Genomic DNA, 16,292 nt, shown 5'->3' on the forward strand with positions numbered 1-16,292 from the left:
TGAAAGATGTTTTACAGTGATTTTGTACACTATTCCAGTAGACTCTGTATGAAATGTACCATAAATACTCAATGTTTATGTAATTAGTACCGCGATACACCACCAGGGCAGCGCTGTGGTTTGTTTATATCTGCCACAAGCTGACGAGTTCGACGTAATTTAGGAAATTTTTCTTAATTTTATGATAACAGCCATACAGTAATTCAGCTTATAAATACTGTATTATTAATTTAATGTGATAATCTGGCTTGTTTCTCAGCAGCAGCATGTGTGGGCTTTAAATGCTTTTAAATAAGCATGGGAAGAACGCCACCAACAATGCCAACTAGTGGCAGCCGCCCGAAACTCTTTTTTCTACAAACATCATGATTCATCGGATCAGATTCCGGTTTGTTGTTTGAGCTCAGACGCAAAATTTACTCTACATTTTGTGTTGAAATCCGATTATGTCGAGTTCTAGTACAGTTGAGGACCAGGGGTTCTACTGTGTGTGTGTGTGTATATATATATATATATATATATATATATATATATATATATATATATATATATATATATATATATATATATATATATATATTTATATATATATATATATATATATATATATATATATATATATATATATATATATATATATATATATATATATATATATATATATTATTGTGTGTGTGTGTGTGTGTGCGCAGTCATGAAAAATGAAGTTATAAGCCTGATGTAACTGTTGTGATATTAAAAAGGATGAACTACTGACAACAGCTTGGTAATCTTAATTTTGTACTGCATATATTAACATGCAGGGGAATTTATAAGTAATGCTAATCCTAAATTAAAGGCTATTGTTATTGAACAATAGTAAACATATCTGAGGAAAATAGATTTCGGACACCATGACAAACCTTGAGCAGTGGTCACCACTGGAGTTGCTTTTGATGCATCAGGGATGATTGCTTTTGTAGTTGTGGGAACAGGTGTTACTGGAACAGCAGGGTTGATTGTTGAGGTTCTCTCTGAAAGAAATTAGTTAATGAATATTTATGTATATGCATATATACATGTATATATATATATATATATATATATATATATATATATATATATATATATATATATATATATATATATATATATATATATATATATATATATATATATATATATATATATATATATATATATATATATATATATATATATATATATATATATATATATATATATATATATATATATATATATATTCATTAATTTTGAATTTTAGACAAAGTCTTACTTTTGACCTTATGCAGTATAGGTAAATTCCTAGTGATCAAAGTACAATTTATATTTTTCTTTTGTTTATTATTTCTTTCTATGAAGCCATTGGCCTAACGAACATTAATTTTATACATATGTTCGTTAAAAAAATGCTTATTTTTTAAGAAGCTTGTGAAATTTTTTTTATTATATCTATGTTTAAAAATATTTCTGTTTATTCAAGATATTTCTAGATGGCTAGAATTGACCTGATTACTTAAATTGAAGATACCTAATTTTTTTACAATAATATATATATATATATATATATATATATATATATATATATATATATATATATATATATATATATATATATATATATATAACTACTTTAACACCCTCTGCTTTTACCACAGCTAGACTGGGTCTAGGTTCTGACCAGTTTCAGCTTTGTTTAGAAGCCAATGACGAGTACTGATGCATCTTAGTCAAAATCACAATATAAAAACTACAGAGACAGTACAGATGAACATACACAACTGTTTGAGATTATGAAGCCATACCTGACACATGCCAAAGGGCGAGTGTAGGTTAAACTCCCGATTGCTAGTGACCTGGTAATATGTTAGCAAATATGATAATCCTCTTGCCATACATTGCAACTGCCTTCCATAAAATTTGAACATTTTACAAATTTATTGGAAATCATAGGATCAAGTAACATGCCTTGACAGACATTTATATGTTGGCCATAACCTCCTTTTATAAAGCTAAATTGAACGACATTCATTTCAAGTGCATTATTAGAATACACTCTCCATTTTGCCCTTCCTAGTTGACAGTATGATTGTTCCCACTAACATGTACCAATATTCTACTGTTCACCTGTGCATATCTTATATATTTTTTTATGCTGTTCTATTCTCTTTTCCACTGTTTTACCAGTATGACCATTATAAAAAAATACACGGAATTTTCTATACACATCCTTTAGTATTGTCATGAGAATTCACGTTATATTGCTTCATTGTTCTTAAATACAACGTCAACTCCAAATTCTTGAGATGATGAGGAATATCTTTTATATTATTATCATTATGTGGCGGTGAAAGCAAATTTTTCGTGTTGTAAGGTTCTTTTATGTTTTGGAACAGAGTCGTATTTGCCGCTTCTAATGCACTATCTAATTCGCAGTCAGGATATTTAAATTTCCTGCCTGTATTCCAAATCTTATTTATTTCATCATCAATATATTCAGGGCTACATACACATAATGCTCTAAAAAACATAGATGTGAACACTGATTTCTTAACCTTATTACTTTGACCAGAATAAAAATGCACACATGAAGAAATATTAAAAGGTTGTCTGAAAATATTGTATTTAGACATTACTATTTTTATATGTTAGGCAATCCAGAAAGGGTAGGCATTTATCCTTTTCTATTTCCATAGAGAATTTAATTGAAGGTACTGATTACCTTGACTTGTCAAGAAAAGTACCTACATTTTCGTTCCATGGCCATACAAAAATTATATTGTCAGCATACTTGAACTTTAATACATTGCATGGAATGATTTTGTTTAATATTTTCATTATAAAAAATTCCATGTACAAATTGCATAACACTGGAGAAAGAGGGTTCCCCATTACTATACCAAACATTTTAGCGTAAAATTTCTCACTGAAATAAAATTTACATTCTTTTACACAATTTAATTAGTTCAGTTAGAGGGTTCTTGAAAAATGGGATGTCCAGCTGTGTGTTTTCTAATAATTCCGATAAAAACTCCAGCAGATTGGCAATAGGTACCTTTGTGAATAGTGATACCACATTAAAACACACGCCTTGATTCATGATTAATGTGTACATTACTGAGTTACTTTTCAGGTAACTGAAAGCTGGGATAAGGGAAATTGGGGTCTTTGCAGATTTGTAAAATTGGACCTGCCACTAAAAGTAGGAAACACCCCACAAACACCTGGTTTTCCAACTGTTTGTATGTTCGTATGTATCATCCTGCTATCATATATATTATGAATTTCTACCCAGTGAGGATCTGCAAGCATTTCATTTTTGGGGTGTTTCATATATAAAATCATGTGTAACAGATTATAAGTAATTATACATATGAATTTATGCATACATTTTTACACATACATAATTATATATATATATATATATATATATATATATATATATATATATATATATATATATATATATATATATAAATGCATATACATTTATTCAAATACATATATAAATGCATGAAAAAGAAAGTTATACGCATGATGTAACCATTATGATACTAAAACAGATGAGCTACTGACAAGAGCATGGAAATCTTAATCTTTTCTGCAAATATATTAACATGCATGTATTGTTTTGTGCGTTCATGATATAAATCAGGCAGGTAGTTGTAAATAACTGGAAAACTTACAGTTCAGGGAAAATTATAAGTACTGATAATCCTAATTATAAGGCTATTGCTATTGAACAATGGTAAACATACTATCTGAAGAAAATAGATTTTGGACACCATGACAAACCTTGAGTAGTGGTCATCACTGGAGGGGCGACTGTTGGTAAAACATCAGTTGCTTTCGATGCATCAGGGATGATTGCTTTTGTAGTTGTGGGAACAGCTGTTACTGGAACAGCAGGGGTGATTTTTGAGGTTCTCTCTGAAAGAAATTATGCCTGATTCCCATATTTGCACGATGATTCCTTTGGGACTGAATTTACTAACATTGTACAAACATACTTTGGTGCATTAAGTGTTAAACTTATTCCTATTAGTCCAGTCACAACTGGCTCCTTGTTTGGATTTAAAGATCGTTTATGCCCCCTCATGTCGTCTGGTATAGTATACAAGCATTCTTGTCCCAGATGTAGCCTGGGAACTTACTTGGGTTCTTCTCAGCGGATGATGAGGATTCGCATAGACTGCCACAAGGGAGTTATTTTCCGTCACTATCAAATCCTGAACAGTCCAGTATAAGTGAACATAGCAAAAAATGTGAAGTTCCCATTAAATATGAGGATTCACTATTGTGAGTCAAAACTTCAGCCCAAGTGAATTATTGATCTTCGAGAGTCTCTTCATCAAACAACTTGGTCTGCAGTTTAACTCCCAGTCAACCTCCATGCCCATGTACCCTTCTTAACCTGTTGTTTTTGTGTACATTCTTTGTTTATCTCTTGCTATGGTAGGTCGACTCGCAGTGCTCCTCAAATATTTCTGAACTTTGTAATTTTTTTTTTTTTTTTATCTGAACTTATAATCAACATACGTCCTTTTAATTTCTTCTGTGATTTTGTCAATCTTTAGTGTATGTGTGAAGTTTTGGTTTTCATTTTAATTCAAAAATTCATTTATAACTTACACTGGTCATTAGTTATTGTACAAAATCCTGAAGATGCATTCATCTGAATGCGAAATGTGTTGGAATAAATTTTTCCTGCTCCCTATGTATTTTATCACTTTGGCTGATTCGCCTGCCTTCTCCGTTCATATATATATATGTGTGTGTGTGTGCTTTCATGAAAAATAAAAGTTATAAGCATGTTATGACTGTTGTGATACTAAAAAGGACGGGCTTCTGAAAACAGCAAAAAATCTAATTTTTCCGCAAATATATTAACATGCATGTATTGTTTTGTATTCATGATATACGGTAAATCAGGCAGTTAGTTGTAAATAACTAGAACACATACAGTTCATGAAAAATTATAAGTAATGATAATCCTAATTTTAAGGATATTGTTATTGAACAATAGTAAACATACTATCTGAAGAAAATAGATTTCGGACACCATGACAAACCTTGAGCAGTGGTCACCACTGGAGTTGCTTTTGATGCATCAGGGATGATTGCTTTTGTAGTTGTGGGAACAGGTGTTACTGGAATGGCAGGGTTGATTGTTGAGGTTCTCTCTGAAAGAAATTAGTTAATGAATATTTATTTATATACAATATATATATATATATATACTATTCATTAATTTTGTATATTAGACGAAGTCTTACTTTTGACCTTATATAGGTAAATTCCTAGTGCTCAAAGCACAGTTTATGATATTTTTATTTTGTTTATTATTTTTTTGTATGAAGACATTGGCGTAATGTACATTAATTTCGTACATATATTTGTTTAAAAATGCTTATTTTTAAGAAGCTCGTGAATTTTTTTTTATATTTACATTTAAAAATTAATTAACGATTTTGTTATATGTATTCTGTTTATTCAAGATATTTCTAGATAGCTACAGTTGACCTGGATTACATAAATTTGAAGTTACCTCACTTTTTATACATTAACATATACATACATACACACACACATTATATATATATATATATATATATATATATATATATATATATATATTTATATATATATATATATATATATATATATATATATATATATATATATATATATATATATATATATATATATATATATATATATATATATATATATATATATATATAAGATATTTCTAGATAGCTACAGTTGACCTGGATTACATAAATTTGAAGTTACCTCACTTTTATACATTAACATATACATACATACATACATACATACACACACACATTATATATATATGTGTGTATATATATATATATATATATATATATATATATATATATATATATATATATATATATATATATATATATATATATATATATATATATATATATATATATATATATATATATATATATATATATATATATATATATATATATATATAATATATATATATATATAATATATATATATCTGATTATAACCACTTTTAACACCATCTGCTTTTATCGTACATCCCCACTGGTAAAAAACTGATAGACTGGGTGTAGGTTCTGACAGGTTTCAGCTTTGTTTAGAAGCCACTGACAAAGTACTGATGCATCTTAGTCAGAATCACAATATAAGAACTACAGAGACAGTACAGATGAACATACACAACTGTTTGAGATTGTGAATCCATACCTGACACATGAGAAATGGGAAGTGGTGGATAAACTCCCGATTATTAGTGACCTGGTAATATGTTAACAAATATGATAATCCTCTTGCCATACACAGCAACTGTCTTCCAAAAAATCTGAACATTTCACAAATTTCTTTGGAAATCATAGGATCATGTTTAACATGCCTTAACGTCATTTATGTGTTGGCCATAACTTTCTTTTATAAAGCTAGATTGAATGATATGCCTTTCAAGTGCATTATTAGAATACACTCTCTTTTTTGACCTTCCAAGTTGACAGTATGATTGTTCCCGCTAACATGTACCAAAATTCCATTGTACACCTGTGCATATCTTACACATTTTTTTATGTTGCTCTATTCTCTTTTCCACTGTTTTACCAGTATGACCAATATAAAAGACACATGGAATTTTCTATACATATCCTTTAGTACTGTCATGAGAATTTACATGTTATATTGCTTCATTGTTCTTAAGTGCAACGTCAACTCCAAACTTCTTAAGAAGATGAGGAATATCTTTCATATTATTATCATTATATGGTAGTGCAAGCAAATTTTTCGTCTTGTAAGTTTCTTTTATGTTTTGGAACAGAGTCGTATTTGCCGCTTCTAATGCACTATCTAATTCGCTGTCAGGATATGTTAATTTCTTACCTGTATTCCAAATGTTATCTATTTCATCATCAATACATTCAGGGCTACATGCACGTAATGCTCTTAAAAACACAGATATGAACACTGATTTCTTAACCTTATTGCTTTGACCTGAATGAAAATGCACACAGGAAGAAATATTAAAAGGTTTACTGTAAACATTTTATTTAGACATACTATTTTTATATGTTAGGCAATCCAGAAAGGGTAGGCACTTATCCTTTTCTATATCCATAGAGAATTTAATTGAAGGTACTAATTACCTTAACTTGTCAAGAAAAGTACATACATTGTTGTTTCCTGGCCATGCACAAATTATATCGTCAGCATACCTGAACTTTAATACATTGCATGGAATGATTTTCTTTAATATTTTCGTTTAAAAAAATTTCATGTAGAAATTACGTGACACTGGAGAAAGAGGGTTCCCCATTGCTATACTAAACTTTTTGCATAAAATTTCCAAATGAATTCAAATCTGCATTCTTTTAAACAATTTAATCGGTTCAGTTAGAGGGTTCTTGAAAAATGGGATGTCCAGCTGTGTGTTTTCTAATAATTCCGATAAAAACTCCAACAGATCGGCAATGGGTGCTTTTGTGAATAGTGATACCACATTAAAACACAAGCCTTAATTCATGATTAATGTGTACATTACTGACTTTACTTTTCAGGTAACTGAAAGCTGGGATAAGGGAAATTGGGGTCTTTGCGGATTTGTAAAATTGGACCTGCCACTGAGAGTAGGATACCCCCAACAAACACCTATCACTTACTAATACAGGTTTTCCAACTGTTTGTATGTTCATATGTACTATCCCGCTATCATGTATATTATGAATTTCTAACCAGTGAGGATCTGCAAGCATTTAATTTTTGTGGTGTTTGATATATAAAATCACGTGTAATAGATTAAAGGCATAGATTATTTATAAATAGGCATACATTATTTATATATATATATATATATATATATATATATATATATATATATATATATATATAAAATTTATATATATACATACATTATATCATAATTATACATATGAATTTATGCATACATAATTATATATTTATATACCTGTATATATATATATATATATATAATATAAATATATATATATATATATATATATATATATATATATATATATAATATAAATGCATATAAATTTATTCAAATACATACATAAATGTATGAAAAAAGTTGTAAGCGTGATGTAACTGTTGTGATGCTAAAACGGATGAGCTACTGACAAGAGCATGGAAATCTTAATCTTTTCCGCAAATATATTAACATGCATATATTGTTTTGTGTGTTCATGGTATAAATCAGGCAGTTAGTGATAGATAACTGGAAAACTTACGGTTCAGGGAAAATTACAAGTAATGATAATCCTAAATTAAAAGCTACTTTTAGTGAACAATGGTAAACATATTATTTGAGGAAAATAGATTTCGGACACCATGACGAACCTTGAGCAGTGGTCACCACTGGAGTTGCTTTTGATGCATCAGGGACGATTGCTTTTGTAGTTGTGGGAACAGGTGTTACTGGAACAGCAGGGTTGATTGTTGAGGTCCTCCCTGAAAGAAATTAGTTAATGAATATTTATTATATATATATATATATATATATATATATATATATATATATATATATATATTTATTAATATATTTATATATATTATATAGACAATTTTAGACTCACTTTTGACCTTATATGGGTAAATTCCTAGTGATCAAAGCACAGTTTGATATATTCTTTTGTTTATTTTTTTTTGTACGAAGCCATTGGCCTAATGTACATTAATTTCATACATATGTTTGTTTAAAATATGCTTATTTTTTCAGCAGCTCGTGAAATTTCTTTTTATTATATTTACGTTTAAAAAGATATTACCAATTTTCATATTGTATTCTGTTTATTCAAGATATTTATAGATGGCTAGAGTTGACCATGATTGCATAATTTTTGAAGTTTTACATTTTTTTTTTACATTTATATATATATATATATATATATATATATATATATATATATATATATATATATATATATATATATATATATATATATATATATATATATATATATATATATATATATATATATATATATATATATATATATATATATATATATATATATATATATATATATCTATATATCTGCTTTTATTATACATCACTGGTGAAAAACTGATAGACTGGGTGTAGGTTCTGACCGGTTTCATCATTGTTTAGAAGCCATTGACGAAGTACTGATTCATCTTAGTCAAAATCACAATATAAAAACTACAGAGACAGTACAGACGAACATACACAACCGTTTCAGATTATGAATCCATACCTGACAAATGGGAAGTGGTGGATAAACTCCCGATTGCTAGTGACCTGGTAATATGTTAACAAATATGATAATCCTCTTGCCATACATGGCAGCTGCCTTCCAAAAATTCTGAACATATTAGAAATTTCTTTGTAAATCATAGGATCATGTTTAACATGTCTTTACGGACATTTATGTGTTGGCCATAACTTTCTCTTATAAAGCTTGATTGAACGATATTCCTTTCAAGTGCATTATTAGAAGACACTTTCTTTTTTGCCCTTCCTAGTTGACAGTATGATTGTTCCCACTAACATGTACCAAAATTCCACTGTTCACCTGTGCATATCTTATACTGTATAGTTTTTTATGTTGTTCTATTCTCTTTTCCACTGTTTTACCAGTATGACCAATATAAAAGACACATGGAATTTTATATACACATCCTTTGGTACTGCCATGAGAATTCTTTATAAGTACATATTATATTGCTTCATTGTTCTTAAGTGCAACGTCAACTCCAAACTTCTTAAGAAGATGAGGAAAATCTGTTATATTATTATCATTATATGGTAGTGCAAGCAAATTTTTCATGTTGTCAGGTTCTTTTATGTTTTAGAACAGAGTCGCATTTGCCACTTCTAATGCACTATCTAATTCGCAGTCAGGATATTACAATTTCTTGCCTGTATTCCAAATGTTATCTATTTCATCATCAATATATTCAGGGCTACAAGCATGTAATGCTCTTAAAAACATGGATGTGAACACTGATTTCTTAACCTTATTGCTTTGACCTGAATAAAAATGCACACAGGAAGAAATATTAAAAGGTTTACTGTAAACATTATATTTAGACATTAATATTTCTATATATTAGGCAATCCAGAAAGGGTGGGCACTTACCCTTTTCTGTTTCCATAGAGTTTAATTGACGGTATTAATTACCTTAACTTGTCAAAAAAAGTACATACATTGTCATTCCCTGGCCATGCACAAATTATATCGTCAGCATAACTTGAACTTTAATACATTGCATGGAATGATTTTCTTTAATATTTTCATTTAAAAAATTCCATGTAGAAATCATTACATGACACTAGAGAAAGAGGGTTCTCCATTGCTATACCAATCTTTTTGGAGTAAAATTTCCCACTGAATTCAAATTTACATTCTTTTACACAATTTAATTAGTTCAGTTAGAGGGTTTTTGAAAAATGGGATGGCCAGCTGTGTATTTTCTGATAATTCCAATAAAAACTCCAGTGGATCGGCAATAGGTACCTTTGAGAATAGTGATACCACATTAAAACACAACCCTTGATTCATGACAAATGTGTACATTACTGAGTTTATTTTTCAGATAATTGAAAGCTGGGATAAGGGAAATTGGGGTCTTTGTGGATTTGTAAAATTGGACCTGCCACTGAAAGTAGAATATACCTTACAAACACCTATCAGGTGCTAATACTGGTTTTCCAAATGTTTGTATGTTCGTATGTACTATCCCGCTATCATATATATTATGAATTTCTAATCAGTTAGGATCTGCAAGCGTTTCATTTTTGTGGTGTTCGATATACAAAATCACGTGTAATAGAGTAAAAGCATGCATTTTATATATATATATATATATATATATATATATATATATATATATATATATATATATATATATATATAATACAGTATATATAATGTATATATATTTTTATAAATACTCTGCTGTTCGACCTCCTGTATTATTTTAGTAGGAATATACTCCTAACAAAGACAAGAAGAACTCTCTGGGAAAAGCAGAGGGAAGCGGGCTAGGCTGTGTTTTCAAAATTAACTGTTCCTAACAGCTTATAAGTTAGTATTAGGGACCTATCCAACAGGGAGGTTTTCACCAGGTCACCTCTAGTGAGGGTGTTCTTAAGCATTCCTTTTCTCTGTATTATGTATCAGCGATGTTTTGTCATTTTTTAGACTGCCGGAGGCTATGGAAGGAGTGTTGTTTACGAGAACACAGTGGCCCAATCTGACCCAAGAAAGTCGGGGAGAGAGAACACGGCAATCCTCCAGGACACGCACGCGTCCATGCTACTGATAGTTCTGTCCTTTGTCCCTTTTTGTCTTTTATTTACTAAGTAAATCGCCATTATGCGTTGTTGCAGAATCCTGGGCGTCAGTTGTAGTGTGCAAGCAGCCTACGTGAACGGTAAGTCCGGAATTGACAAGTATTTGCTTACTGCTGGTATTTCTTCAGTACTACTATTTCCATTTTTCCCCCCTTCCTCAGCCACTGACTAGAGATCCTGGTGGAACTATATTTCCTGTATGAATTATAGTATAGGACATATAGCCATTATTGCCTGGTGAGACTGCATAAGATATTCCCCTTTGCAGTAAGTAGGAATTAAGGAGAGGTCAAGTATAAGTAATACTCAGGCAAGTCTTGGAACCTGATCATACCATTGTTTGGAAGAGGAATAGCCTTTAATATACTTGAATTGCTTACGAGTGAGCTACGAGAACAATCATCCATTGCATTATAACTGAAGTAGGGAAATATTACTGTGTCTGAAGTTGACTATTTGGCTCAAGTAAATTCCCTCACTGTAACAGCGCATTCTTTCTTTGTTGGGACTAGGTGGGTAATAAATGGGTTTTAGGTAACTCATCTGCTCCAGAAATAATCAAATTATTCAATGGCATAGTTCCGACTGGCGACCTAATCTAATTAAGTAATTGTCTGTTGGGGTAACTTTTAGCTTTAATTGACAGGATTACGAGGGTCTTAGGTCGAGCAGGGCTACAAAATTACAGTAATTAATAATTAACTCATCAGCCAAAGGACCCCCTAAGAGTGGCGGCCTTGCCAGGATCTCTAATTCACAGAGGAAAAGAATATGGAATCAAATTAACTACAAATTAATTTCAAAGAGAAAAGTCAGAACAAATTAATTTCAAATTTCAAAGAGAAAAGTCAGAACAAATTAATTTCAAAGAGAAAAGTCAGATAATATTAATTTCCTGCTAATTCTTTCAAACAAGGAGACAGGCCAAGGTATAGTGGTAGTAAGAATACCATTTTTATAATTTACAAAATTTTGAAGAAACACTTTTGCCGCATTCAGAGACAGAGTTCGGCATTCCACCGAAGGTCGTGTAAGTTACCAAGTAAGGATTTAATATTTTGCTATTTCCCTGGCCAAGGATTAATGCATGATATTAATCTTTGAACGAGTTAGCTATTGCATGACAGTACTGGGAGAACATGTGCCTTAGCGTTTCTCTTGTAGGATAGGGCAGAGAAATTTACGAAGTCCATAGAATTTCCAAACCAGTAACCGTTCATCACTACAGAGAGGCCACGGACTGAGCGTGACGAAGTTAATAGGTTTCCATGTTGCGGAATCATGTCGCGTTTCCTTGCCATTAATATCGCGAAGCAACGATAACTGGGTAAATTTCATAATTTGCATTTTCAATTAACATAAATTCCGGCCAGTCAGGACGCCACGGACCCCTTCCTTTGTGTCCTCGAACCCGTAGTACACATGGCGAATGCATTTAATTCAGCGCAAGAAAGAAAGAAAAAAACAGATTCTAGTAAATTTGTTTTCCATCTCCGTAATGGAAAATCACTTGCATTGTTGGTGTATTTAGTTAAAACCTGTATTCCTACATTTGCTTTGTTCGTTTTGTGAGAGGAATTCGAGTGCTTTGTTTTTTTTTTGTTTTTTTTTCATTGTAAATAAACACTGTGGCTTGGGAGGTCGTGTATCCCTCTGCCAGTCTGCATCCAGCGGTTGTTTTGAATGCTGCCGTTATAACGGGATTCGTCCGACATTTTGGGAACAGGTTGACTGCTCTTCAGTCTGCCATCTTAAACCCCTTGTTGTTGTTGTTGTTTGTGTGACATTGTTTACATGTGTGACGTCGTGAGTCCTGTAGCGTCCTCTGCCTCATATGCCACTTCGGGAACTACTTTGCTTTGCGTAGTAATCATACTCGCTAACCGTAGAAAGAAAATAGACTTCGATAGATGGGGAAATAGGTATAGGATTCCATACAATAGATAAAAGCAAGAAATAATTTAGTCAGGGAATTACTTATTTAGGAAACATAACAAGAAAAGTTCCTGTACAAATACACTGACATAGGGAACTATATAAAAAGAAAAGAACTTATCATTTTAACCATACTTATCAGTGTAAGACGTACGATTCAGGGGCCACAGGGAAAGTTAAGATTGCTAAGACAATCCTTTAAGACAGCCCAAGAAGACTTATCTCCAAATAAGAAACCTGCCAGTGTGCAGTTACAATAATTTTTCTGATTTTCTCAGGCAGCACGAACTTTGCTGGCTGAATATTTCTCTCTCTCTCTCATCCATTCAAGTAAGCAATCAGCATAAATCCGAAGTGTACGTGCACTGCCGTCCTCGAAAGAACGGGCCGACATAGGAATAATTCATTAAAATAAAGCAGATAAACATAAACACCTCTGTCCCACAGATAGATGAGGACAAGTTAAGCTAAAATCACAGTTACAGAAAACTGTCGGTCACGAGTGAGGACTTTTCTCCTGACCTCAGCATAAAACATAGCCTTCCTCCCTCTGCATGAAAAGGAAGTAGCACAGTGGTTCTTAGCCACAAAATAAATGTAATCCTTTGGGCCAGCCCTAGGAGAGCTGTTAATCAGCTCAGTGGTCTGGTTAAACTAAGGTATACTTACCTTAGCACAGCGGGTACTAGGAACTAGTGACTCATGAGGGCCTCAAAAGCAACCACTATTTACTTTCCCTTTCCACAGTGCTGCTAATGTGAAGCACTGTCATAAACTGAATAGCTTACCTATCTCTTTCTTTTACCTTCCCTTTCTCTCCTACTTATTAGTTACACTCTGCTTGGGTAGAGTGCATTTTCCCCTTAAATACCAACTAGTTGAACTCAAGTCATGTGTCGTTCCTAAGAACACACTGGCACCCTAGTGCCACCAAAGAAAAAAAAACAGGAAAAGGAACACAGAAAAAAAGTCCTTTTGTGACTACCTAAGTTCCACCAGTACATAAAGATACTGAGTGCCACCAGTGTGACCTTTACACGGCACACTCAACCACAGTGCCACCTTATTGAAAAGGCAACACACCACTGAAGTGTCACCCTAAATCTGAGGGACACTTCCTCACTGCCCAAGTACGTCCAGTCAACCCGGATAGATGCCCTTACCCACCAGAACCATGGCGACAGATAATCACAGAGCCTTCATGGACCTGGGGAAGGCGGCAGGTCTCACGGGATTGGACCTCACCAAGTGGGTTAAGGAACAGCTGGATGACTTGGCCAAGCGAGAGAAGGAAGAAAGACTGGAATGGCTGAATTATGAAGCCGAACAGAGGACTTATGAATCCGAGCAGAGGAGTTATGAAGAAGAATGGCGGAGGTATGAAGAAGAACAGAGGCAGCTGGAAGATGAAAGAGAAGAATGGAGAAGGCAGCATGAACTAGCTCTCAAAGAAAAGGAGCTCGAGCTGGAAAAGACTAGGAGGGAAAATGCTGAAGCTATGGCTATACAACACGCCTCCAACCCCACACCTGCTGCACCAAATGCTCCGATCTCGAGCATTAATTCCCTCATCCCCAAGTGGACTGAGGACGAGCCAGAAGCATGGTTGGAGGAAATAGAGGCACTCTTTGACAACTATAACACCACCATGACAGAGAGGGCCTTAGTGCTTGCCAAGCACATAGAGGGAAAAGCTAAGCCAGCCCTTCACTCACTGGAGAAGAGTCAAAGAGGTGACATGGCCGAAGTGCGTAGAGTCATCAAGAAGGCCTACGAAATAACCCCGGAGAAATGGAGACAGCGGTTCCGAGGTCTTGCCAAGGAAGTCGACTGGTCCTGGACTGAATGGGCCTGTCACAAGACCCAGTCTTGTACCCGCTGGTTCGACTCCTTGTCTTGTGCTACGTTTGAAGACCTTCAATCAGACCATGCTGGAGGATCTTTACCAATGCATGCCTGGGCCCCTTGCTTTATATCTAAGTGAAAGCAACCCACCACCCTTATGGAAGCCTGCCGCATGGCTGATTCATGAGAAACCTTTAACCAGTCCCGCAGCACATCTTAGCGGCACATAGTGCCACCCGGGTACCTCTCAGGCTTGACTCGCCCGAAGAATGGACTGCCTAGCAAGCCTACGTGCACCCACTGTAAGAGGTTGGGGCACACTGAAGCCAAGTGTCGCTACAAGCTAGGCACTAGTAAGCAGCCTCTTAGTAATAACCAGAACTCCTCTCCCTCTACATCCACTCAACCCTCTCCACCAACAGTCACCGCAGGTCACCGAGCCCCTACAAAGGGCCCGTGCCAATCTTGTGGTGCTGCTGGCCACTACAGTGCTGGACATCCGGCCTGTCCTCATCATGTCCCCACCACCAAGTTCATCAACCTCATTAGCACTCATTCTCCACAGCCAAGCCACAAAAGATACTTTACCCCAAGAGACTGGAAACAGTTCATCTTGGAGGCCCCCCTTAAGGGCTCTAGCCTGCCCGTGGGCCCTTCCGGTCACGGTTGACACTGCAGCAGACGTGACCCTGATTTCCAGAGCCCAAGTGCCAGCCAGTGCCACGGTTGATGAGCAAACCTGGTGGGAGATGAAGTGGATAGAGGGTCTCACCACAACCGTCCCCACGGTCAAGGTTCAGGTCACAACACCTTGGGGCGCGCTACCCCACCGCCTGGGCGTGGTGGGTGGAATTTGGCCCGTAGTGGATTTCCTGTTTGGTCGGGATCTCCTCCAGTGAAGCCCTTCCCCAACGCCACTTCGCAGCCACGCTACCTCCTCCATGGAGGCCCAGGCTGTAGGAGCACCCCAAGAAGAAAAACCACCTTCCGCCCACTGAAGTGGTCAGTGGAAGAGGCACACCAAACTGTTCTTGGCCTAGTCCTCTCTCTCCATGAAAGGACGGCCAACAAAGAGGTCCTTCCTCTCCTTGAAGAGACATTCAGGAGGAGCAGTACCGCTGTAGGACGTGCAAGCAGACAAGCCACT

The 16,292-nt window shown here is 34.2% G+C and overlaps 1 protein-coding gene across 1 annotated transcript; it reads right to left on the minus strand.

Moving 5' to 3' along the window:
* Positions 1–707: 707 nt before the first annotated feature.
* On the minus strand, positions 708–14,476 carry LOC136839827 (integumentary mucin C.1-like). Its single transcript, XM_067106157.1, has 7 exons — positions 14,464–14,476; positions 8,386–8,463; positions 6,910–7,020; positions 5,073–5,183; positions 3,796–3,930; positions 903–1,013; positions 708–724 (listed from the first exon to the last, which is right to left on the minus strand). Exons 1-7 carry the CDS (start codon positions 14,474–14,476, stop codon positions 708–710), a joined length of 576 nt encoding a protein of 191 aa, XP_066962258.1.
* Between the last annotated feature and the right edge of the window lie 1,816 nt (positions 14,477–16,292).

The sequence above is a fragment of the Macrobrachium rosenbergii genome, chromosome 6 (assembly GCF_040412425.1).
Source record: "Macrobrachium rosenbergii isolate ZJJX-2024 chromosome 6, ASM4041242v1, whole genome shotgun sequence".
Lineage (NCBI taxonomy): Eukaryota > Metazoa > Arthropoda > Malacostraca > Decapoda > Palaemonidae > Macrobrachium > Macrobrachium rosenbergii.

Coding starts and splice junctions, on each gene's coding strand:
- LOC136839827 (XM_067106157.1), bottom strand. Junction 5,184..6,909: donor AGATAACATTTGGAATACAG/GTAAGAAATTAA, acceptor AATTTCTTTCAG/AGAGAACCTCAACAATCAAC. Junction 3,931..5,072: donor AGTGGTGACCACTGCTCAAG/GTTTGTCATGGT, acceptor AATTTCTTTCAG/AGAGAACCTCAAAAATCACC.